Source organism: Equus asinus, chromosome 2, assembly GCF_041296235.1.
Source record: "Equus asinus isolate D_3611 breed Donkey chromosome 2, EquAss-T2T_v2, whole genome shotgun sequence".
Taxonomy (NCBI): Eukaryota; Metazoa; Chordata; class Mammalia; order Perissodactyla; family Equidae; genus Equus; species Equus asinus.
In genome coordinates this window covers 141,660,183-141,685,856 of record NC_091791.1, presented here as the reverse complement: position 1 = coordinate 141,685,856, position 25,674 = coordinate 141,660,183, and the positions used below count along the sequence as shown (strand labels likewise).

At 33.4% G+C, this 25,674-nt stretch overlaps 1 protein-coding gene across 15 annotated transcripts in view; it reads right to left on the bottom strand.

The window, feature by feature from the left end:
* ZNF280D (zinc finger protein 280D) overlaps window positions 1-25,674 on the bottom strand; it is a 124,581-nt gene that overhangs the window by 64,388 nt on the left and 34,519 nt on the right. For all 15 annotated transcript variants that reach the window (XM_014860458.3, XM_070501256.1, XM_070501229.1 and 12 more), the window contains 8 exons: window positions 24,232-24,349; window positions 20,105-20,275; window positions 19,845-19,954; window positions 12,310-12,533; window positions 9,044-9,201; window positions 8,154-8,254; window positions 6,931-7,077; window positions 412-546 (listed from right to left, as the gene is read on the bottom strand). In XM_014860458.3, the coding sequence (XP_014715944.2) occupies window positions 412-546; window positions 6,931-7,077; window positions 8,154-8,254; window positions 9,044-9,201; window positions 12,310-12,533; window positions 19,845-19,954; window positions 20,105-20,275; window positions 24,232-24,349 (1,164 nt within the window). The remainder of the gene's footprint in view (window positions 1-411; window positions 547-6,930; window positions 7,078-8,153; window positions 8,255-9,043; window positions 9,202-12,309; window positions 12,534-19,844; window positions 19,955-20,104; window positions 20,276-24,231; window positions 24,350-25,674) is intronic.

The following is a 25,674-nucleotide window of genomic DNA, read 5'->3' as shown; positions in this document are numbered from 1 at the left end:
AAACATCTGAGAACCTATGGCATTCAAGGCACTAGACCAGACGCTGAGAAATAAAACATGATTCCTAATCTCCAGCATCTTATAAGTTAGCAGATAAAACTGACATATATACTGCCAACTGGAATAGCTCAAAAATAGTCTAGATAATATTGACACAACACACCGACCCAGGGAACAGCTAATCTAGTAGCACTTGTTACAAAGGAATACCACTCTAGCATGGCACACATTAGTGACCAAAAAACAATGGTTAAGTTTTTCCCTAAACATAAGAATGATAAAACCCAAAATTAAAGTCTCAATAAAAATCAGAAATCATTTTTTAAAGTACTATATTCAATAGACAAAACCAGGCAGGAGTTAACTTCTATTATCACACAAAATGTTAAAATAAAACATATTTGAACTGACTTTTGTTCCGGGAGGCAATCCTTCTAGTTGTTTAGGTTTTATAAATGTTCGATGATGCTGAGTCTTGTGATCCATTTTCTCTTTGCATGTCAAAAACTGCAGTCTGCATTTTGTACAACGATGTATTCCTTTTTTCTGTTTAGAAAACAGAAAAAGGGAGAAAATAACTTCTGCAACCACAAATCCTATGTCCTGAAACTCCTCTGATTTAATTTTAATGACACCTAAATAATTTTAAAACTAGTATTTTACATCTCCTATCATAAACAACAGTAAAATATTATTTCATTTCTTAAAATTCTTTGCATTAGTATTTGAGTTTCAAAAATATCTGTTACTATACAAAAACTGAACATGTAAGTTGTATCAATAGGTTCTAATGAAAGTTCTCTCAATAGTGGTGTGATAGCTCTTTTAATTGTAATTTTAATGTATTTACACACATGATACTGTGAAAATGAGTTATAGTATGTTTTTATCCTGGAAAAAAGTAAGTTCCTTTTAATTTTTGCTATTTCCAATTGATTGACAAGTTGGTATAAGAAACTCAAACACCTAACCAGACATTTCAAAGACGGTTGTTATAGAAATGGTTGCATAAAGAAGTGCTATCTAATAAAGGTTTCTGCAATGATGAAAATGTTCTTGAACTGCACTGTCCAATATGGTACCTACTAGCCACATGTAGTTACTGAGCACCTGAAATGTACCAAATACAAATGAGGAACGTACTTTTTAATTTTATTTACTTTTAATTAATTTTAATTTAAATAGCCACATGTGGCTAGTGGCTTCTACATTGGACAGTGTGGATATGGAGGCATAAATCAGGACAATTATTTCCAATCTACTTACTCATTGAGACCTCTTGACTGAGTCCCTCCTCAAACCCAATCCTGCTATTATTCTCCAGATGGGAAACGGGACCCAAGAAAAATCTAAATCATTTACCCTTAGCTAGTTAGTGACATTGCCAGACTCCTGTCCAGTGTTCTCTCTACTACAGAATATCAACTACAATCTTTACCTACATGCTCTCATTAATGTAAAAATTATATATATGTATATACATACATATATAAACTTAAACAACATATAAATACAAAAGAATGTTTTCTCTAAAGCTGCAATCTGCCAGATATATCACTATTTCCATTTAAATACAATTAATTATTTATAGAATTCAAATAAGATAATATCCTGGGAGGTACCTAGCACACAGCAGGCATTCCCTAAGTTCTTTACAAAGTTCAAAGAAATATATAAATATAATGTGTTTGTATCACTATTCTAGCTACATTTTAAGATTATTTTAAAGTGTGGTGCCTTGGATTATATCGTAGGTACTGGCAAATTAAACAAATTTCCTTATATGTGCTCAAGGAAGAGAAGCAAAGAGAAAGCTTGGCCAAGAAACAAATACTAAGACAACAGAACAGAAAGAAAGTTCTCCAGAATCCAGTTCCCAGAAATCTTTTCTCTATCTATAATCACTCCCTAGGTTACCTCATTCAGTTTCATGGCTTTAAATACCATCTATCCAACTGCTTACTTGACATCACTACTTGATGTCTAATATGCATCTCAAATCAACATGGACAAAATTGAATTCTGGATTTCCTCCCTACCTTGCTGCCTAAAAAAAAATCTGTTCTTTTCTCTGCCATATCCAGCCCATTAATAAAACCTGTCAGCTCTACTTCAGAAACTTTCATGATCTTTCCACTTCTGATTACCTCTGACCACTGCTACCAAACTGGTCCAAGCCACTCACCTGGGCTACTATAACTATCTCCTACCTTCTTTCTGTCATGTTCTTTCCTCCCTATGGTCTGTTGTCCCCACAGATACCAATGATCTTAAAACACGGCAGATCTTTCACATGCTTAAAATGCTCCAATGGCTTTCCAAAGTCCTGATTCTAGTTTACAAGGCTGTACATGAACTGGCTTACATTCTGTTGCAACAACCTTATCTCCAACTACTTTTCCTTTTATTAGTTTACTCTGCTCCAGCCATACTGACCTCTTTGCTATTCTTTGAGTCCCCCAGGTATACTTACTTCACTTCCTACACTAATGTTACCTCTCCCAGATTTCCACATGGCTTACTCCTTTATTTCCTACAGAGAGGCCTTTTTTTGACCACCCTAAATACAAAATAGCAACCACTCCTCCACTCCCAACACCTCCCCAGTCCTTGGTACTCCCTATCCTCCGCATTTTCCTTCCACAGTACTTATCAGCTAGCATGCATATACATTCAAACACAAACACACATATATTTATTATCCTTCTCTACTATAACACAAATCCAGAGGGCACGAACTTTGTTTTGTTCACTGCTATATAATACCTAAAACGGCCCCTGGAAAATAGTAAGGCACTCAATAAATATTTGTTAAATAAATGGACAGTGAGACAGAACGCAAAAGACTGACAGAGAAGGTGCATATGAGCAGCAGGTACAATTTAACTAGTTCAAAATGTCTGTCATTCCATTCAATGAACATTTGTCCAGAGCCCTGAGATAGAACGCATTTATCTACTATTTTCTTAGTTGGTCACAAGTCTTGCACATCTTTCTTGCATATGCGTGCATTTCGATATACTAAGGGTGATAAAGATACAGTACATTTTTTAATAACATGATGTTCAACTAAAGAAATAGTGACCTATTCTAAGGGTAGAGAAATAACTGCTAAACTTTTTGGCAAGCATTCTACATTGTTTGGGAGACTTAGAGAGATTTGAGGCTAATTCTGACTGTATGTAATTTCTGCCCTTAGATCTAAATATCGCTGTGAAATCTGACTCTGCGGTAGAGCAGTAAAAGCTTGGGTTCAGAAGCTAAATATTAACTCTGCTTTTTATTAGGTAACATGACATTGGACAAGTTACTTTCTCTAAAACTTTGTTTCCTTATCTATAAATTAGAAATAATAATATACATAGGGTGACTGTGCAGATTAAACAAGACAATGCATGTAAAGCATGTACTGGTGCCATAAGGTAAGTGACTGCTTATGCTAATTGCTTAGTGTTTGTATTAAAGATCTAAGAAGCATATTTAACACATCCGAAATCACTTTATTTCTTAAAAGTCATACAAACTGGGTTGTTAGCTCTAAAATCACACAAGACTTAATAATATAACCTCTTTAAAAAAGTCACAACCAAAGTCTTCAAAGACAACAAAATGAGCCAGAGTCAACAATTCTTACTGTCTTAATTGTCGTACTAATAATGTCATCTCAATTACAAGTTTATAATCTTGCTCAGCTATAGTTTTCCAGCCTTTTGTAAATAATTACACAAATTGTAAATACCCTGAGGGCCACCTGATTTTTCTTATTAATAAATTTTCCCCTCTTTACTACCGGCCGTCTACCTCCTAGGTACTCCAAATAAGCAAAAAAGAAAATTGGGCACCCATAGCAAGTTAAGACATAAAACTCAGGGTATAAAAACTAATAATAAATCACATAACCCATATAGTAGACCCACACATCTCTTTCATAATTCTCATTCTTCCTACGATTACATCTCATTCTGGAGCTCAGTAAAGCATATGGGAAAAATTATGTGAAAAGCCTCATAATGAAAGAGAACCACAGTTTTATATCTCATTTGCCCTTTCAAAACTAGAGGCCAAAGATGACATATAGAGTACCAACAATAGTGTTTCCCAAATTCTGTTCCCCAAGAAATGTTAACACGTATTGTGCAAATAAAGGGTTGAATGGCCAAATAAATTTGGGATACAAGACATACTATATCCCTTGCTTGGAATCATATCTAATCTCTTGTTTTGTGTGTCTACCCATTACCCTCTTATCATTGAAATAGGTAATTTCAGTACTTTCGTCATTTAACCTTCATATTATCTTCACAGGTGGCTGGTTTGCTACCTTTACTACATTTTTACCTTTACTATACTTTTACTATATATAAAATTCAGTGATTTTATTGCCTGGTTTTTGGGGGGCTTTATGGGTAATTTTTTTATCCCTATTTGTGGTCATTGCTTTCCCACTTAAATAAGTCGCTTCAGCATTCCTTGTAGAATGGGTTACTTCGTGATAAACTCCTTTCATTTTTGCTTGTCTGGGAAGCTCTTTATCTCTCCTTCCATTCTGAACGACAACCTTGATGGACAGAGTATTCTTGGCTGTAGGTTTTTTCCTTTTAGCACTTTAAATATATCATGCCATTCTCTTCTTGCCTGTAGGGTTTCGGCTGAGAAATCCACTGATAGCCTTATGAGCTTTCCTTTGTATGTCACTTGTTGCCTTTCTCTTGCTGCTTTTACAATTCTCTCTTTATCTTTAATTTTGGACATCTTAACTATAATGTGTCTTGGTGTGGGCCTCTTTCGGCTTATCTTGTTTGGAGCTCTCTGTGCTTCCTGTACTTGGATGTCCGTTTCCTTCCTTAGGTTAGGAAAATTTTCAGCTATTATTTCTTCAAATAAATTTTCTGCCCCTTTGTCTCTCTCTTCTCCTTTTGGGACACCTATAACACGAATGTTAGTGTGCTTGATATTGTCCTAGAGTTCCCTTTGACTGTTCTCATTCTGTCTAATTCTTTTTTCCTTGCTTGGAGATTTATAATGTATTAGCATTTTTAAAGCTCTAAGAAGTCCTATTTTAAAAAGCAGACAAACAAAATTGCTTGATTTTGTAAAGCTAGGCATTTACCACCCAGCCCTGGTGGTCTAGTGGTTAAGATTTGGAGCTCTCACCGCCACAGCTGCTGTCAGTTTCCCAGTCAGGGAACCACACTACTCTTCTGTCAATTGTCATTCTGTCGTGGCTGCACACTGCCGTGATGTTGAAAGCTATGCCATCAGTATTTCAAATATGAGTAGGATCACCCATGGTGGACAGGTTTCAGTGGAGCTTCCAGATTAAGACAGATTAGGAAGAAGGACCTGACCATCCACTTCCTAAAAAAGTAGGCCATGAAAACCCTATGAACAGCAGAAGAGCACTGTCTGATACAGCCCTGAAAGGTGAGACGGTGGCACAAAAAGACTGAGCAGGGTTCCACTCTGCTGTACACAGGGTCCCTAGGAGTCAGAATTGACTTGATGGCACTAACAACAAAGGCATTTACCAAATTTATTTACCAGTTAAGAATTTGGGGGGAAACATGTATTAATACCTGACGGTATATTGTGGGGGGAACCTAGAATAGAAAGATCCTGTGAGAACTTCTCAAGGATGGCTAGCATCCCAGTCACAACATGGGTGATCCCAAATTCATTTGGAAATTCTACTTCAATGATCTTTCCCAATTAAAAAACACAAGTCAGGGATTGGCCCCATGGTGTAGTGGTTAAATTCGGCATACTTTGCTTTGGCAGGCTGGATTCATGGGTTCAGATCCCAGGCACGGACCTACACCATTCATCAGCCATGCTGTGGCAGCAACCCACATATAAAGTGGAGGAAGACTGGCAGAGATGTTAGCTCAGGGCTAATCTTCTTAAAGCAGAAAAAAAAAAAAAAGAGGAAGACTAGCAACAGATGTTCGTTCAAGGCCAATCTTTCCCAGGAAAAAAAAAAAAGAAAAAAAAACAAGTCAATTTCATCATTATCTAATGACTGGAACTGAAAGCAAAGTGAGCAACAAATACTGAATAAATTGGCATGCCAATGTAATCAATAATAAGAAAATGTAATGAGCTGATTAGTGAGGTAGAAAAACTTGTTTATATTTCAGATTCAGTAAATCCATTGACTTCTGATTTTGGCAAAGGTACTGTTGCTCTTTCAAGCACTCAAGAACAGGATTAGTGTTACATAAAAGCTTCCACCACAAAGTTTAACTGCTGTGGGAAAAGAACCAGTAAGCATAACACCAGAATTCAAGAGAAGGTGATAAGTACTAATACTGGGCCCCAAAAATTACATATCAGAACTGGCTAAAGTCATCCACAAAACAAGTTATGATCTAAATATAGTTCTTTGGCAGAGTTCATATATAGAGCAGAAAGTGTTATTACTGTTTCCTTTATTACTGGCAGCTATAAAAAAACCACTCCTGGTCATTGATGATAACATGTCTTCTCATAATAAGGGGGCTAGAAAGTAGAAATAAAGTTTGAAGAGAAAGAGGAAAACAAGATTCTGACTCCTCAGTCTTTTCTTTCTCAGTTCAAATCCATCTTTTCCCCTGATCCTGATAACTACTCTCAAAATCATTCCCATACCCACTCTTAGACCCTGAAATATCCAATCCTTTAGATATTCCACTTACTTTCCCTTTTTTCCTACAATCCTAGGTCTCCTATTTCTAGATATCTTTCAGCATTTTCATTTATGAGCCACAACATCACCAGAAAGGAAGCATGGAAAAGTGGAAGTTTCACAAGTAATTCAGTATAAATTGCAAATTAATCGTGTCATTTGCAACAACACTGCTTCCCTTTTACAGCAAACCTAAGCAATGTTCTAAGTCATAATCCATCTTTTCACTAAAACAACATGAACAAAGAAGAACGGGTAACTCTCACCTGATGCTTCATATAATGATGCATATAGGGTGTTGCAATTTTAATAACTTTGAGGCAAAATGGACATAGCAAGTTCTTAGTGTTTTCATGAGATGTTCTAAAATGAGTTTCTACATCAGAAAATGATGATGATCTATAATTGCAAACCTACAAATAAAAAGAAAGTTTAGTTTAACTTGAAAATTTATGAGGATATGTAATAACAAAGTAACAGCGTCATTTGTTTAGAAGAACATTACATACTACTAATCCAGCTCTGATGTCTACATAACCAAGAATCCCATTAATACAAACACAAATAATCTTTGAGATAGAAAAGCTTTCTTTCAAAGGGCCCAAAAGATAACTAGACATCCTTCTTTTTATCAGATCTTTTTATCTATCACCTTCTATCTTGACTTGAATTTTCAAGCTCTGACACCTCTGTCCTATAAAATTTTTTCTGCTACATAAAATACCATCTTCCTTTAGATTATAAATGGCCTCCAGGCTATGGCAGTGGCAATTTATTTTTATCTTGCTTTCCTACTCCTTTAAATTCTGCAAAAATACTAGTCCCAAAGCCTTCTGGTTGGGTTCTCTGTAACTGAAAGTATTTCAATGTCCCTTATATGCCTACATTCTTCCCTACATGGTAAGGTAAGTCCATATGTTTGTCTTTCTCCCACAGTGCTTTTCTTTGTCCAGTGCAGAGGTGGGCAAACAACCTGTGAGCCAATTCCAACTCTCTGCTGACCCTACATACAACACATGAGTTACGCCAGGGGAATTTGTACCAATAAATCATTTGTAAGAGGGATTTTAATTTTAGTAACCAATTTTACCTAAATGGTTAGAAAAATAACATATTTCATGACATAAAAATTTTACGAAATTCAAATTTCAGCGTTCATAAATAAAGTTTTATTCAAACATAGCCACATTCACTCATTTACTTATTGTCTATGGCTGCCTTTGTGCTACAAGAGTAGAGTTGATTAGTTGCAACAGAGACCATATGACCCTCAAAGCCAAAATATTTACCATCTGGCCCTTGATAGAAAAAAATTTGCTGACCCATGCCCTAACAGATTTAAATCTTGTAACCAAAACAACAGAAAACAAACCAAACACTAAAAATAAATGTGTATACATATTTATTCATACAATACATACATACACATGTATTATCATACATACACATGTATTATCGTACATATACATACAATAAAATATGTGTATACCTGACAAATATATGGCATTTCACCGGGTTTATGATTGTCCTTCATATGTTGTAAAAGAATATGCTCTGTTTCAAATGATAATTCACAGATTTTGCAAATAGCTAAAAGTGGGGTGAAAAAAAGATATTACACCATTTTAAGATACACATATACACACAAATATCAAATCATTATGTTGTATACCTAAAACTAATATAATGTTACATGTCAATTGTACCTCAATTTTTTTAAAAAGTATTCTCTTGAGGCAAACAAAGATATATATATATAAAATTCACTTTATACATCTATATCAACAACAACAATAATAACAGTAGTAGTAGTACTGGTAGTGGTGGTGGTGAACAGTTAAACAGTTGTTAACTGTGTGTCAAGCACAGTTCTCAGTACTTTTACTTACCTTTAACTCACTTAATTCCCATAACAACACTATGAAGCAAGTATTTCTATTATCCCAATTATTCAAATATTAGGTAACTTGCCTGTGATCATATAGCTGCATTAAGAGGCAGAGCTGGGATTTGAACCGAAGCTGCTCAGCTCCAAGATCTGTAATTTTAACTACCATTGTAGTCACTTTTCTTATTAAGGTTTAAATGAAAGGCATTGATTTTATATTTGAAAACTATGATCTGAGGCTTCTAATTTAGTCCCCCACTTAGAATACACAGGTTATTTATCTTAAGGAATTATTTACAAGAGGGACTTTAATTTTAGTGACTAATTTTGTTTAAAAGTTTATACAAATTAAAACAACTTTTTCAAATTTGCCCTCAAACTCTGAACTCTTTTTCTTATTCTTATCTTTCTAACAGGCTTCTTAAGGTTTTCTCAGAGTTTATATTGTCAAAATCAATAATATTCAATACTTAAATGAAATTGTAACTTACTAGAAAATTCATGGGGCGTGTGTGTACTTTCAATGTGACACTGCAGTTGAAACGGTGTGGGAAACTGACGGTAGCAATGCTGGCAGGTGGTGTGGTTTTCCCAGCTCTCACTGCTCTGCTTCTCAAGTTCCAAATGGTGTTTCATGTGGTTCATAAACCTACAAATGATTGTCAACAGGTGCAAAAATTCAGATTTAAAAACAAAAATCTCACAAATAAGTATCAGACTCTAAATCTTAAAAATATATTACTCAAAATAAAATTGCAAAAGCTTTAACTTCTTCTAGAAAAGTGTGCACTTTAGTAATCATTTTCATTAAGTGGTTAAGTAAACATCTTATCTTTTAAAATAATTCCTTAATGTAATTAATCTGAAATATCACTAATTTCCTCTAACTCAATCATTTCAGATTATTAAACATTTTTTTAAAGATAAAACAGCAGTCTTCTTTTCCATACATGAAATACCATTTACATTTTTAAATAAAATACTGAAAGGAAGTAAACCCTACCACCAAACGCAGCTACAGAGTCAAGAGGGAAATCTTTAAGGTCATGAACATACACAATAGATTCCAGCTGCTTAAAAGACAAATTACTGGTATTTTTACTTGTGTCTTGGTTTCTAAATGCATGTAATAGCAATTTTAATGCCTACAATTACAAGAACCTTTTGTTTCATTTAATGATACTGGTCTACTGTTAGCACAGATTGTTCATTTTAACTTGCAGACTGTGCCCTTTGTAGGCAACGTCCATTTTTCAGTTTTACATTCTGCTATTTCAGCTTCCCTAAAAGGCTTCTTATGAGAAGGAACTATGACCTTCAACAGCACAGGGTGCAATATAAATGAGAACACCTATTTAAAAGAGCTTACTGAAGCTTTTTGCTAAATTTGAGAGTAAAGTTATTCAATCAAAATAACAATTTTCAGACTGGGTCAACTACTAATTACTCACTTTGAGTCTCTAAAGGAAATAATCTTGAAACCAAGCAATAATGTCATCAATCTCAATAGCAATCATCATGAAGGTTATAATATTTATCTCTTTTTCACATCTCCACAATACTACTCTTCAGAACGGGTTATGGCACACCTTGAAATATCTTTTTGTCCTCCCTTAGTTTAACACCAGCTCTAGAAACACCCATAGAAACTCTAGCCTTGGCTAAATGTTTACATATAGAGAAAAGGTCATGAGCCACTAAACTTTCAGCTCACATCTTTAAGCAATTAAAGTATATCTATATAAAATAATCTCTTAACTAGCAAGCTTTCTCTCAATTATTCTATGAGCCCCCATCAGAAGCTCATAATACATTAAACCAACAGATGGAAATGAGGGAAACAAAAAAGCAAACGTCTTGCAAGGATGTTCACGGAATAAAATAAACCTGTTTTGGTGACACCCAATGTAGGAAAAAAAATACCATAACTCAATATGTTGACAGGGCAGAGAGCAGAAATCTATAGCTATCAGTTTCTTACCAAACATCAATTTGCCTTCCCAGTTTTTACTGTTAAGGTAAAATATTATTTAACATATATAACTTCTTTGATTATGAAATGTTTAACATTAAGGTTACATTTACTAAACAATCAGTATTTCAAAAAATGCTTAATTCCTGGATGTCATCAAATGCTGTTACCTTACAATTTCTACATATTCTATACTTAAGAAACATGTAACTAGTCTGAAACAATAAAAAGAAGAATTTTTTATTTTCATGTTTAATAATAAATGAGCTAATATTAAATGAAAAAACAAAAAACTATTGCTGAAATAATTTCTATCATAAACGTAATATTCAAGCATAACAAGGAACTAAGTCAATCAATCATATTTTTATGCATTTTACCATATTTACTGACATGATTTTTCTGGTGTATTTTACTATTAAAATGGTAAGAATATGGAAATAGGTGACAGAGTTCTATTGTAAATGTTATACAATATCTCTTCTGTTAAACTACAAGGATCATTAGCTACTGAAGGCAGTTGAAGTTTGATAAGAGGAAACAAAGAAATGTGAAAATTTACATGAAATAACGTGAAAAAATTTTGAAAAATATAAAGCACTATCATAAGCAAAGCATTAATAATTATTATAGGAGTACATCAGAGTATATTTCAGGATTTTTCTATACTTCTTTTTGGACTCAAGAACTCACAGGAAAATAAAATAAATGCTGGGTCCCGAAGTAACCTATAGGTGCCTAAGAATGCTAATTACAAATAACAGTTACCAAGGGTAAACATAAAAAGGCATATATATATACACACACACCTCTCTCACCTAAGAAAAGTACACTGATATCTGTAATTTACTTTGAAATGCATCAAAAAAACTCCACAAAAAACAGTTTGAAGGAAGAATGAACAGATACATGATAAAGCAAATACAGTAAAATGTTAATGGTAGAATCAAGGTGATTAGCACACAAGGGTCCACTGTAAAATTTTTAAAACTTTGCTGAATATTTGAAAATTTTTATAATAAAACAGTGGAAAAACAACCTTTCATAATATAAATGTCAAGCTATATAACCAATAAAAAATATCAATCATTAAATCTTGTTGCTTTGTTCTTATTACTAACTCATTTAGGATGGCAGCTACTAATATGTCATGTAACTCAAAGATTACAAAATACAAATTCCTAAAATTTAAAGCATTCATGTATAAAATCTTCAAAAACCCACTAGAAATTAAGTCTCTAATTTTTAAAGGGGTTAAATTTTAAAATCAAAGCAGACATGTTTCCTAGAACTGGTACTTCTCTAAAGAAGAGCACTTTTCCTGCAAGGTAAATGTTCTAAAAATGATAAACATGAATTTAAAGATTTTGAGTATTAAATAACATTAGTATGGCCAAGGTCAAACTGGACAAAAGATAAAGAAGTGGTTCTTCTTGTGATATGAAGAAAACTAAAATTCAAAGGCAGCTAAAAATGAAAATTATCTCATGAAAATTCCTAGATTGCTGATAATAAAGGAAAAAGAACTTAATTTTGCCTTACTGGAAATAAAGTTTGTCTTCTCTTAAGCTATCATAAAGAAATACAAGTAAGTGGATCCAGGAGTCAACTCTAAAAACAAGAAAGGACAAGAGCTTTTCAACAAGAGACTCTACCTTTATTCTTGGTAGAAAGTGTTAAAATTGCTTATCTAGAATGGGACAGAACAATCCAAGATAAAGATACAACATTTCTACTTGTAGCATTCCAATTTTCAAAGAGAAATAAAAATAAGTATTTACATACCTAATATTATTTTTAAGAATTTTCAAGCAACTGAAGCATTTAAAGGTTGTGTGAGTCTTCTGTTCTTCCTGGACATCTCCTTCATGTTTTCCATAATAAAAGTCATTAACTAACATGATCAATTTTCCTTTCTCTGAATCAATAGTCTTATTTTTATTTGCTGTACTTGAAAATTCTGTTTTAGCCAGTCCCAAAAAGTTATTTATCATGTCTGGACAACAGTACTGAAAAAGAAAAAAACAGAAGCCTTACTTATCCCTTAAAAAAAATAGTTACCAAAAAATGATTCTTTGTTTACAACTAAGGCCAGACCATGTTAAAACTATGCTTGGTAACATATCCGGAAAAATATTCACCAAAAGTTTGTGGTTCATACACATGCTCTAAAAAATTCAAACAATAAACATCTATTATCTTAATAAACAAGCAAAAAAATTTTTAAAAGAAAAACCTTAAAACCAGGACTTGGTTATTGATCTAATACTTTTTCCTTGCAATTTATCTTTTCAGATATAAATATTTAATAGTAATTTAATATTATCTAAATGAACAAAACTAAATTCATTTATTTCATAGCCATACCAAGACAGACTATAGAAAGGCAGGGTAGTTTTACATGCCACAATGTACATGTTTAATTATCAAGTGATATACTAAATTTCATAGTATCTGGTTAGAACTGGACATTGAGCACAGCTAATCTGCTATTTCCCAGACTTAGCGTGCTAGAAAATGTATGGGGAAAAAAAAGGACAGAAGCATCAGTCACGTCTTGAAAACTTCAACTGTTATATCTTGAAATCTAGAATGTTTAAATATTTGAAGGGGAAATTTAGCTCCTCATAAGTAAAATCAAGATGTCACATAAACTGGTTCTAACGTAAAACACCTTCATACATGAGGTTTTTTTCCAACAAGATAAAACTAATTCATTTATTAAACTTAATTTTCAGTTGCAGGATGTCTCTAAGGTAGTTTTCCTCAGATGGCAATTCAAGGAAGACCCGTATTAAAAAAAACTAGAAGTGCTTGTCAAAATGCTAATTTCCTGGGCCCCACTTCAGACCAACAAACCATAATGTCTAGAGGTAGGGCCCAGAAATCTATACTTTTTAACAAATCATCCAGACAATTCTTCTACAACATAAACCAACTGACTTAAACTCTTCCCAAATGTATTATTTAGTAAATTAGTAGCAATATAAGAAAGTTCAAAAATCTAAACACAACTCTATTCCATTTCTAAGATAACAACATGCACTTTCTCTCCTGCCAATGTGAAATGTTCAATCGTTGGTCGAACTTTCTGTGTCACATGGGAGCTAGGCCTTTGATCCAAGACAGATCTACAACATTTCCTTCAACTGCACTTATTTTTGTTCACTGGTCAATTTTGAAATCTATAAAGGAAAAAACACCAAAAAAAAAAAATCTAAAATAGATCTGAAAGAGAGGGGAGGAAAATACTGAATAAAATGGACCCACAAAAATCAACATAATTTGTGTTTAGGAGATAAGGTTGCACCCATAAGCTAAATTAGGATAAATACATTAGTTCTCTAATACAATATGATCCTCTATAGTCTACCACTCAGAATAAATACAGTTGAAATGAAACCACAACAAAAAGAGGGAAATGAGAAAGGTTTTGCTATATATGTTTCTAGATTCTTCTTGAGACACATATAGTATTTAAGAGCTCAAACTTAGGAAAATCAGACTATTCCTAAGGACTTTTACAAAGCTAAGCTCCTTCTTAAAAAGGGTGTTTTTCACTTTAAGGATAAAAGGCGAAAAGGATGGTTCAAAGTAAATCCATCAGCACTATTAGAAAGATGACTCAAAATACATCTTACTACAAATGATGTGTATCAGTAGCATCATTTTGTAGACAAAACTTCTCACCTTATCTGAACTTTCTTATAGGGATGATCTCAAGAAACAATGGGAAAAAATTATAATGCACAAAAATGATACAATATAGAATAGTCTCCCTAATTAGGAACGTGGATAATCTTATATACTCAAACACTAAATCTGGGCTTTCAGATTGTAGAAGTTATTCTGAGTCATATTTGAAACTTGATTCTATTCTGAAACCTACAAAATAATCTAATCTACAATACACTGTGCTGTAAGGTTTATATTCTTCAGAAATGTCTAATCTGGTACATTTATGAAAGTTAAAGTTACCAAAACACTCATAAATTATGATACACATAATAGATGATCAATTGCTTACCATTCTTCCATTTTGCTTTTTTTTAACAGAAAGATAGGATCAGATTTTTAAAATAAACATACAAATCTCATTCACAGTATCTTTTAAACAATATTTCAGATCCCTATAAAATAGCTGAATGATAAACCACTGACAACCAAGAATGGACAATAGGTGCACTGAACTAGGTTAGGAGATTTAGCAAGAAAGAAGAAAGCAAAGTATTCTACAGAAAATATCAAAAAGGCAAGAAAGGAACTTAAGAAATGAGGACTAGGCTTAGATTAAAGGCTTTATAGGAGGACAGAGTAAGCCATGGATGGCATGATTGAGCTATGGTCCAAGATCAACTGGTCATCTTTTATTCAGCCTAGTACCCATTTGGTTCCAGGCCTTCACTGAAACCCTTGGAGTATCGCTTATTTTCCTGGGTTAATCATTCTGCAAATATTAAATACTTTAATGCCATATACAGTAATGTGACAAACAGCAGACACCATCTAAACACCATTCTCATCTTCACTCCTCCCAGTAGACAGACCATGTTCTGTTGCTTTGTTAGTAACCTAAAAATTTAGGTAAGATTTTCAGAACAAAGAAGGTGAGATGATATTTTTAAATAGTAAAACAGAACTTCCCAAATGGTCATCCTACCGAAGTCAACATTTTCCCCTTCTCCTCCTGAGATTTGTCCAAAAAACCAAAACAACCAAATTCTAAAAATGTGATTTTCACTGAAACTGAGAGCCAGATGAAATCCACAGACTGTACAACATATGAAAGGACTATCCAAAGCAGCCAAGATCAGGCAGAAGACATGCAGTTAGAAGTAGATCAGAGAAGTCATAAGGACCCAACGGTAAAAGATCTTAGGGAAGCATCAGTAAAAATATACATGCTAAAGGTGAAAGACACATTCTGAAATGCAAAGCTATATCCTTTGTTTGCAAAAACAGGTGCAGAAGCTGGCGTGAGAAGGATGGCAGAAGTCCCCCAAACCTGGTTTGGTACAGAGAAGCAGAAAAAGCAATGCTATGTATGAAATAAGACACACAAGTCACAAGTGCAGGAAGCCTTCTGCCCAGTAAAGAGTTGTGCAAACCAGCTAGCTAGTAGTCTGTGAGTGTGTCCTAGCAACTGATGCTTCCCAAAAGGAGCCTTGTGCAAACCACTAGCCCAAAAATATCCAACTTGCTCAATATGATATGAACTTACATCTAAGCAAAAATACCTTAAGATAAAAGGAAGAAAATGTAAAATTCTGACAAAAGCGCTAAGGAGCAGATGCAGATGAAAATAGCCAAAATTTTTGCCATAAATTTAAAAAACTAATGAAGCAATTATCTCTATTTGGAAGACCACAAAGCAAGAAGAGATGGCAAGACGAAAAGAAGACATAAAAAAGAGTGGCAAAATCGAGGAGGAAAAGTAGAGGAAAATAATAAAATCAGAAATATAAAGAAAGATTAGAAAGGTGAACAGATATTGGAAAATAAAATAGATACAGAGACTAGTATGAGAAAAGCAAATAAAATTGTTTTTTTAAATGAGCTAAAAAGCATTAGAAAGAAAATGACAGATACACCAGACAAAGGACATCAAACAAATGCATAGTGGACAACATCTACCTACCCTAAAAAAGGCAAAACAATTGTATGGAATAAATATTTTAAAATACAAATCAAGAAAACTGTGCTAAAATAAAGGATGAAACAAATACACAAGTTGAAAGAACATGTATGCCACAGAAGATTGACCCCAAATTCCAAACAACAAGTCATATCATTGTAAAATTATCAGTCTTCAAAAACAAAGAATCACGTGGACAACCAGGCAAAAAGGTCAAATCACTCATAAAGGGCAAAATAATTCAGGCTTATCCCAGATTTTTCAACAGCAACATTCAATATTGTAAAATAGGAGCACCAGTACCAAGATCTTCAAAGTGGGATCCAACTTCTTCATACCTGGCCAAACTGTCTTTCAAGAATGGACTATAGTCAAATTGTTTTGAACATGAAAAAACTCAAAGAATGCTCTTCCCAGGCCCTTGAGGAAACAACCAAATGATGAACTTCAGCCAAACAAGAGATAACCAAAGAAACCATGACAAAAAGACTAGTGATGAACACTGAATATACTTTACTGTGGAAAAGGATTAAAACAAATGTGGAGACAAGGTTAAGAAAATCGAATGCAAATGTTATATGCCCTGACAAGGGAAAAATGATACAACCAATAAATAAAAACTGGGAGGGGGTAAAAGGACAATGAATATGAGGTCCAGAAAGCTCACAGACTGCCTCATGCATGCCAGCAGCACATCAAGGAATATCATTTAGAGCTACCAAATAAAGTAGCACATGTACGAGCATTTTTAAAAGTACAAAGGTAAACACTCAGAAAGACAATATTGACTAAAATCAGGTAGGAGAGGAGAAGGTAAGGATGGGTGGGTTAAGAATAGGAAATTTAATACTACTTTAATCAATTTTAATAGTAGAGAATGGCCAAAGGAATAGATGACTGCTGGAATTATATTAACACTAAAATTATAAAGATAAACAGGACAACAAAAATACAACTTCCCTAAAAATCCAAACTATATACAAACAAAGCAACCACATAGTGAAAGATAGAAAAAAGAAAAGAAATTGTAACAGAACTAAGACCAAATAAATCTATCTTACAGATGAATACAAAAGAGTTTAACTCAACTACTGAAACAAGAGATTTTCATATAGGATCACAAAGGAAAACATAACTCTGCTGAAAACAAGAGGCATTCTCAAAACAAAGCGATTCAGAAGGGTTGAAAACAAAAGGATAAACAGAACATACTAGGCAAATGGAAACCATAAGAAAACAAGGCTTGTGAGCCCAAAAGGCATGTAACATTAAGACAAAATAGGACATTTTACAAAAATGCTAAAGGATACATTCACAATACAGTTATAAAAGTTAGATTCATCTATCTCAAACAGCAACAATCTTAAAACAGAACTGGAATATATCAAAGAAAATACTGGTAACGGAAGATGTGGAATGAGATGTGGTGTTTTTCAATCCATGACAGATCAAGCAGACAAAAATTAAGTGAAGACATAGAAATCTAAATAACATAACTTATAAGCTAGATCTGGTTGATAAACATCAAATTCCATACTCTAAAAAAGAAATAATATACCTATTTTCAAGTTTCCATGTAACATTAAATAGCCCACACATTTTCCAAAAAGGGAAAAAAAAGTATTTGTGAGAACGTGGACCTTTTACCATTAAAAGTATGAATGTCAGTTATGCCAATTAACTGGCTATAAAACAATGAGAAAAACGTCTATCTCAAAGAATATTCTAAGGACTAAATGAAATAATGTATTTAAAGCTCAGTAGTCCGGCACATGGTCTCAGGTAAATTCTTTTATTGTAGGGTATGTCACTTATGTTTTAGATATTCTTCATTGAAAAAAACATTACTTCTGTGGTACAGTCCTCTACTTATCTATAGTAACAGCAAAAAATAATTTACAAATAGTCTAAAAATTACATTTTTTTAAATGAAAATTTTTATTGTAACACTAAAACTTTAACTGATATATAAAACACCTAAGCTAGAACATAAAAAGTCTACCTAGTTTTAAACTTCCTTGTCCTAGAGTTGGGAAGTATTCTGTCAGATTTCTTTACGATATAAACACATATAATAAATTGTTCATACTATGTTCAACTTAGTTCAACAATGTGTCTTAGAGGTCTTCCCATTATCATTATCTATCACAGAGATTCCATCCTTTTGTAAAATGCTACACAGTGTTCTATTATATGAATATTGTATGAGGTTTTGGTTATTTCTAAGAAGTGTAATCACAAACAATGCTCTAATACATTTTGGAAGTAAAGCTACTTTGGTTGCCAATTTAACCAGGTACAGAAGTATATCTAATATGCTACAACTTGTATACAAAATAGAAAGGAAATAAGAACATTTGTGTTTACCTGTATATGCAAAAAGAAAATCAGGGAGAATACAAAACAAAACAATAAAAATCGTTTTCTTTGAGTCATATTGAGAATCAGATAAGTAAGAGACAAGGGTAAGATTTTTCACTTGTATGCCTTTGTAAACTTTTTTATTTTGAATCATATGACTGCATTACCTTCTCAAATAATTAAAGATCTTAACTAAGGAATTTATCCCTTTCTTTTTTCTCTCCATCTATGATGCAAAACATAAAACACATCAGGTATCTCATCAAAACATTACATAGATAGGAAAACTGAAAGCACTTGTACAGTTAATTCTCATCTAAGAACAAAGTACAAAGTGCAGTTATAATGGACTGTGGGAGCTGGAAGTAGTGAAAGACTAAATACAGTTTTGTACATGAATAAAGAGACTGTATTTGAAATTCTAAAAAAGTCAGCTTATTTTCTCTATATTTTTTAAAATATTAAATTTCAATAAAAAATTGGCAATTTCTGAAATAGTGAGCAAGAACTTTTCCTTAGTTACTTCTTTGCCATTGCATCCTTCTCCTTCCCTTCTTTTCTTCATATAATCCACACTGCTTTTTTACTGTCTCTTTCCTCCTTCCTGCCATTTATACTAGGCATGCAAAGAGAATACAGGCTATCTTTACATAGACACAGCAGGATACTAAAATATTTTAAGTGAAGTGTTACCTAACCTCATATTTCATTTGTACTTTGAAAATTTCTTAACATCTAATTTCAAAGAGCCTCCTGTACCAATAAAAAGCTGAAATTAACTTACAATAATTACACAAACTATATTCTAGACTGAGTTAAAGTAATTATTTCATATGAAATACCCCACCATTTAGAGTTTATATTTGAGAGTTGAAAATTAAATGTAAAACCCAGATTTTCACTGTGTGATGTGGCATGCACGTTAGCAGAGACACAAAAACAAGACACCTGAAGGAATTGTTAAGTTACATGAAATACTAAACAGATAACAAAATGGCTGTTTTTTAAGAAGTTTGAAGTATGGCATAATCTAATAAATAAAACATTCTGATTAATACATTATTTTCATTTAAAATTAGAATAAGCATATATTATAATGTACGTGAACTTAATATTTAAAATTTGATGATTCAGAAGGAATTTTTAAATCTTATATGAAGATAATCATATGAATATAAACTTTTGCCGAAGTTATATGGAAATACCAGTATGAGAAGATGTCCAATGCAATATCTGGACAAACCATTATTTACTGTAAACTAATCATTAATATTTCTAGGGATTTGCAAACCTTTTTAAAACTAAATTTTGAAAAAAGTGTTACCTTCATATGATTTTTCAAAGGCTCCAAAAGATTGAAATGAATATTGCACTTTGGACAAGCTCTTGGAAAGGGTGTTCCATTTTTAGATTGATTTGATGAGGTATTTGTACCTAAAATAAATTCAAAACATATATAATTCAAAATTCACCACTTTTTAACCTTAGACAACCACTAATAATAGTTTGTAAATTTATTACAATTTCTAAAATTTATGTATAAGTACCATAATTTCTCTTTTATAAGCCACATTTCATATTTACCTTTTAATGGCATAGCCTGGGGAGACATCACTGAAGGAGATTTAACCGAAGGAAACACAGCTGAGGAATTTGTTCCAGAAACACCTTCACTGGGCTTAGGCTTTTTTGGATTAACACTGTTTACTTCAGAAGTAGAAGGACGTTTTGATAAAAACGAACTTTCATTCATACCTACGATGATTTAAATAGTAGGAAAAATATTTTAAAACACTTCAGAATATTGCTTACAACTAAGTAAAAATATTTTAAAGCTGAATTAAAGGTGATATAATTGAATTATCATATCATACAAATGACAAATCATGATAAAAATTGATGTGATCAAAGTCAGAGGATGTAAAGAATTGTACAAAATCTACTATGGACTATATATTCAAATAATTCATAAAATAATCTTTCTATGCAGGAAAATACTAAATACAGCTTCAAATAAAGCAATATATAAACAGCTATTATGAAAGAAGCCAGAGCAAAATGGAGCAAAATGTCCCAAGCAAAAAAAAATTAAAGCACAGAGAATACTTCACACTAAGTTTCTACAAAAGAACTATCTTCAGATGCTTAAGTGAATTAGAGCTTGTTAAAAATTATGTATCTTTATTCCAAAAGGTTAGAGACCCTTTAGAAGATTTAACAATTTAAAATGTCTAATGGAAAGTTAGTTCTTTTTCCACCTAACAAAGAGGTGGTTGGTCTACTAATGGCTTTAGGTTATATTATCCATTAATCCCTATGGACAAAGTGGAAACAACTAATCTTGAATGATAATACCTCATTTATTCATATGAAAGGACTCATAATGGAAGGAGTTAGTACAACGGTTTTCAAACTATGTTCCCCAGGGCCTAATGGGCTCATCTTAGGGAATATACTTGGTATGTCTGACAGAGAAACTCTCCTTTTATATTTTATTTATTAGACTTTTGCATAAAATTTTGTTTGTACAGGGATTCTACTCCGAAACTACTCCAAAATAGTTTTCGGTTCGAAAACCACCGCCTAAAAGCTAAAGGATTTTCAGTCTTATTCAGAGAATTAGCAAGAGAAACAGGCATCGTTAGGCTGTAAGTAGGCCAAGAAAAAGTCCTTTTGAAAATAACACATAATTGTACTTGGTAATAAGAATCCTAAAACTGCACATCATATTTTAGTGCTCCCAACTGTACACTAAAAGTAGAAGAGGTAAAGTAATATATTAGAAATATTCCAGGCTTTTAAGTCAGACAGGCTAAGTTCAAAATCCAGGCTCTGTCACTTACTAGCTACGTATTCCTGACTTATTTAATTAACTTCTCTCAGCCTCAGTTTCCTCTTTTGTAAAATAAGAGCTATAATGCCTTATTTTAGAGAGATGTTTTAAGATCAAATAAGATAGTGTATTTAAAGCACCCAACACAACATTTGGCAAATGGAAAGCACTCAGTAATAAATGACAGCTATTATCACTACTAACTAAAAATTTGATACCTAAACTTACTTTAGAAGAAAAAAGATTTTTCTAATAGATTCATCTGTCAGCTTTTTATTTAGGGAAGCATGCCAGAAAAATAGCACTAATTGGCTCCTCTGTTTCATCCTTTGAGATAACATAAAAATGATTTTTCCCGCCCATTTTCAAAGCACAGGATTACTAATAGTTATACAAGGGGTACTTGTGAAAGAGTTTGTGTAATCGCAGTAGCACTCTTGTGAGATACTTCAGTTACTTGAAAAGCCAGTGAGTGCTGATATTTTGGATTAAGCATCTGATTACATAACAGGCTGGACAGTAGAAATAGACTGTTTACTATAAGATTTTTTTTTAAATAGAAAATAAAATCACTCTGCATTTAAGGGTTTTAAATTCTGACCCCTTTAATTTATTTACCTCTGTTGTCTTTGGCTTGTGTTGTTTCCTACCCTCAATAGCTGTATCTCCGCCAGTAAAAATCTTATTCAAGATAAAGCTCAAATTTAAATTTCTCCAAATACTTATGATCACTTGACAGTAGTCAGTTAATCATGCTATGGAACATAGAGCATATATTATCATTCATAACAACTGTTTTTTGTCAAGTCCTTTAAAGCTCATAATGCATTTTCACGTTTTATTTCTCTTATTTGGGCCTCGAAAAGCTCTGACTAAAGTAGAGCAAGAATTAAATTACATCTCCAAATGGCTTATTCTAGATCTGGAGAATGAATGCATTATATGTGAAAAATAAAATCTCCTTTTTAAGTAATATAAGAAAACTAAAGTGTAAAGACTTAATAAAGACTACGTGGGCCGGCCTGGTGGCGCATTGGTTAAGTTCGCACGTTCCACTTCGGCAGCCCAGGGTTTGCCTGTTCAGATCCTGGGTGCGGACATGCCACCGATTGGCAAGCCATGCTGTGGCAGGTGTCCCACATATAAAGTAGAGGAAGATGGGCATGGATGTTAGCTCAGGGCCAGTCTTCCTCAGCAAAAAGAGGAGGATTGGCAGCAGATGTTAGCTCAGGGCTAATCTTCCTCAAAAAAGAAGACTACAAAAATCTGGGGGCGGGCCACGTGGTCGAGTGGTTAAGTTCTCGCACTCCGCTTCAGCGACCCAGGGTTTCACGGGTTCAGATACTGGGTGCGGACATGGCACTGCTCATCAAGCTGTGCTGAGGCAGCATCCCACATGCCACAACCAGAAGGACCCACAACTAAAAATATACAACTATGTACTGGGGGCTTTGGGGAAAAAAGGAAAAATAAAATCTTTAAAAAAGAAGACTACAAAAATCTTAAAAATAGGTCAAAATCTTCCAAATCTTCCCACTTATTTTTCAGGCTAAAGTCTCTCTCTCTGTGGTAGAAAACTCAGAGGGAAAGTAGGAGTCATTGTCCTTACTGCCAAAAAGTTTCAAGAATTCAGACTTTTTCTATGAATAAAGTCCATGTGTTTTGTAAAATCAAACTTAAGAATTATTTTTTCTCTTTGTTTCTTTTGGTTCTTATCTATTTAACTAACTAGATTTTTATGAGTATATAAGTAACACCCAAAGAAATGAATATTAACTAAATATTTTTTAATGGAAAAACATTTTAGTCACTAACATTACTATTAAAAAATTGGGGGAAGATTTGTTAAATTCTCTACAATGATTTGTTAATAAATAATCTAAAAAATTTCCAAAAGTCTTATGTATCTCTGTTTAGTCAAATATTTGAAATAAACCAAAATTGCTAATATACAAAGCATAACCGCCTTCATTACAGGGAATTTTCAATTAGATAAAATCCTTCCATAGCACACTAATTTATTTTAGGTTAATGAAGAACTTTGTTACACAATCAAAGATCTTTAACTCTTCTTCAATAGGGACATTTCATTATTCCTTCAATGGATATATAAAGAGTACTGAATATATACAAATTTACTGCAGCCACTTTATAACAGCACTCTATCATATTTAACTATCATATCTAAATCATTTATTGAATAGAAAAATACTAACCTAATTTTTTAAATCAACTATAACCAGACACTTCCATACACTTTTCACACTAGTGGCCATAGAAACTAATTAACACTTCTTTTTTTTGTGAGGAAGATTAGCCCTGAGCTAACTACTGCCAATCCTCCTCTTTTTGCTGAGGAAGACTGGCCCTGAGCTAACATCCATGCCCATCTTCCTCTACTTTATACGTGGGATGCCTACCACAGCATGGCTTTTGCCAAGCGGTGTCATGTCCACACCCAGGATCCGAACCTGCGAACCCCAGGCTGCCGAGAAGCGGTACGTGCAAACTTAACTGCTGCACCACCGGGCCGGCCCCTAATTAATACTTCTTTAACAAGAGTACGTAGGGGATCAGAGGACTTCTCTAACTTACAGAAATTATTTTAAGATTTTTCAGCCCATGTTTGGTGCCAAGTGAGAACAAGCTCCAAGTTGGTTAGCCTACTTAATTAACAGGAAGAAATAAAATGCTCTATTATTAAATAAGATTTTATTTAAAATCACCCAAGAAAGGCATTCAAAAACTATCAGCACCATTCCACTTTACAAATATGAAAAACTTGACACAAAGTCATGGACTTCAATACAAAGTCAATTTCATATGCATATTCATCAAGTTTCTTTTTATAATTTTTTGAAAAAGTGCTAAAACCAACCTGCTATAGAAAGTGTTGGTCCCCCTTGGAAATGTGATAATCCCGTATCCTGGGTCAAGTCAAACAGTAACTCTGAAGAATTATTAGACACAGCTCGTGATGCGTTCGTTATATAACCCTGTTAAAATATTTCAAGGGAAGAATATTACATTTATTCAACATAGCTATAATCATTTTGTTTCATAAACTTTTATAGAAGTAAATTTAACTGTATGCCACTATCATAAGGATAACCTTTGATGACTCAATTACTAATAAGTTATAAAACACAAAGTTACCTACTACTATCTGCCAAAATTATCTTCTACTAAAACTACTAAAGCTGTTACTTAGAGCTGGCTTATTCCTGACTAGCCAATTAAAATGAGGGGCAAATTGTAGTCTGATTTTTTCAAAGTAAAAGAAACATATAAACCCATTTTAAGTCAACTTAACATTGATACACTTTAGAGGGATACTAAAAATGCACTATTCTCATCAAAGAGCAAATAAGAGAACTTAGCAAAATCTTTGGGTAAACGCAAGGAAAAAAATAAGATAAACATAGTGATGTAACTACAAATTTAAAAGCTTCTACACCTCTATAAACCTCACAAACAGAATATCAGGGCAAACAAAGTGGGAATCAATCTACAAGTATTGTGCATTGGGGTTAGGGATGAATCTACCATGTGGTGAGAGTTTTGGAATCATCTTTACCGGAAAAATTATAACCCAAGGGTCAGGAAGAGAAAGGTCCCCCACTCCTCCCACCACCCCACATAAAGCCATGCTGAGCCAGGCAATCTCCCACCTCACAGGGCAAATGTGAAAACTGCCTGATCAGCAGGGTGAACAAATAAGAAAGCCAGGAAGACAGTTTAGAATGGAAGCTGTTTATAGGAATGGTCTGGGCCAGCTGCTCCACTCCCGGAGACATTAGGGCTCAAGAGAAGTTTCAGCCCTTCCATCAGGAGAAAGGGTGGTCCCAGCTAGCAGGAAGATCTCAAGAGAGGAGTGAAAAGTATGAGATGAATCATGTGGTCAAGTCTAAGGTAGCATAAATTTATATGTTAGCACACATATATATTTAGTATAAATAATTATGAAAAGTGTGGTCAATATAATTTACAGATATATATACTCCAATACTATTATACATTAAATATACTGATATGCATACACAAAATATATTCCGAAGCTATTTATAAAAGACCATCATTGTGGAAAGTAAGCTCTCAGAGTGACTTCTGGACCATTCTATATGCCATAATATATAATAAGCAAAAGTTTTAAGATTAACAATGCTAAAAATCAAAAGGGAAAAGGTTACTTTAAGAGAAAAATGCACAAAGGACATAAACTGAGACACCTCAAAAGCAATATACCAAATGACCAATACGTACAATAAGCTTTTTAGCAAGCTACTAGTTAAAGAAATGCAAATAAAGACATGGGTAATTT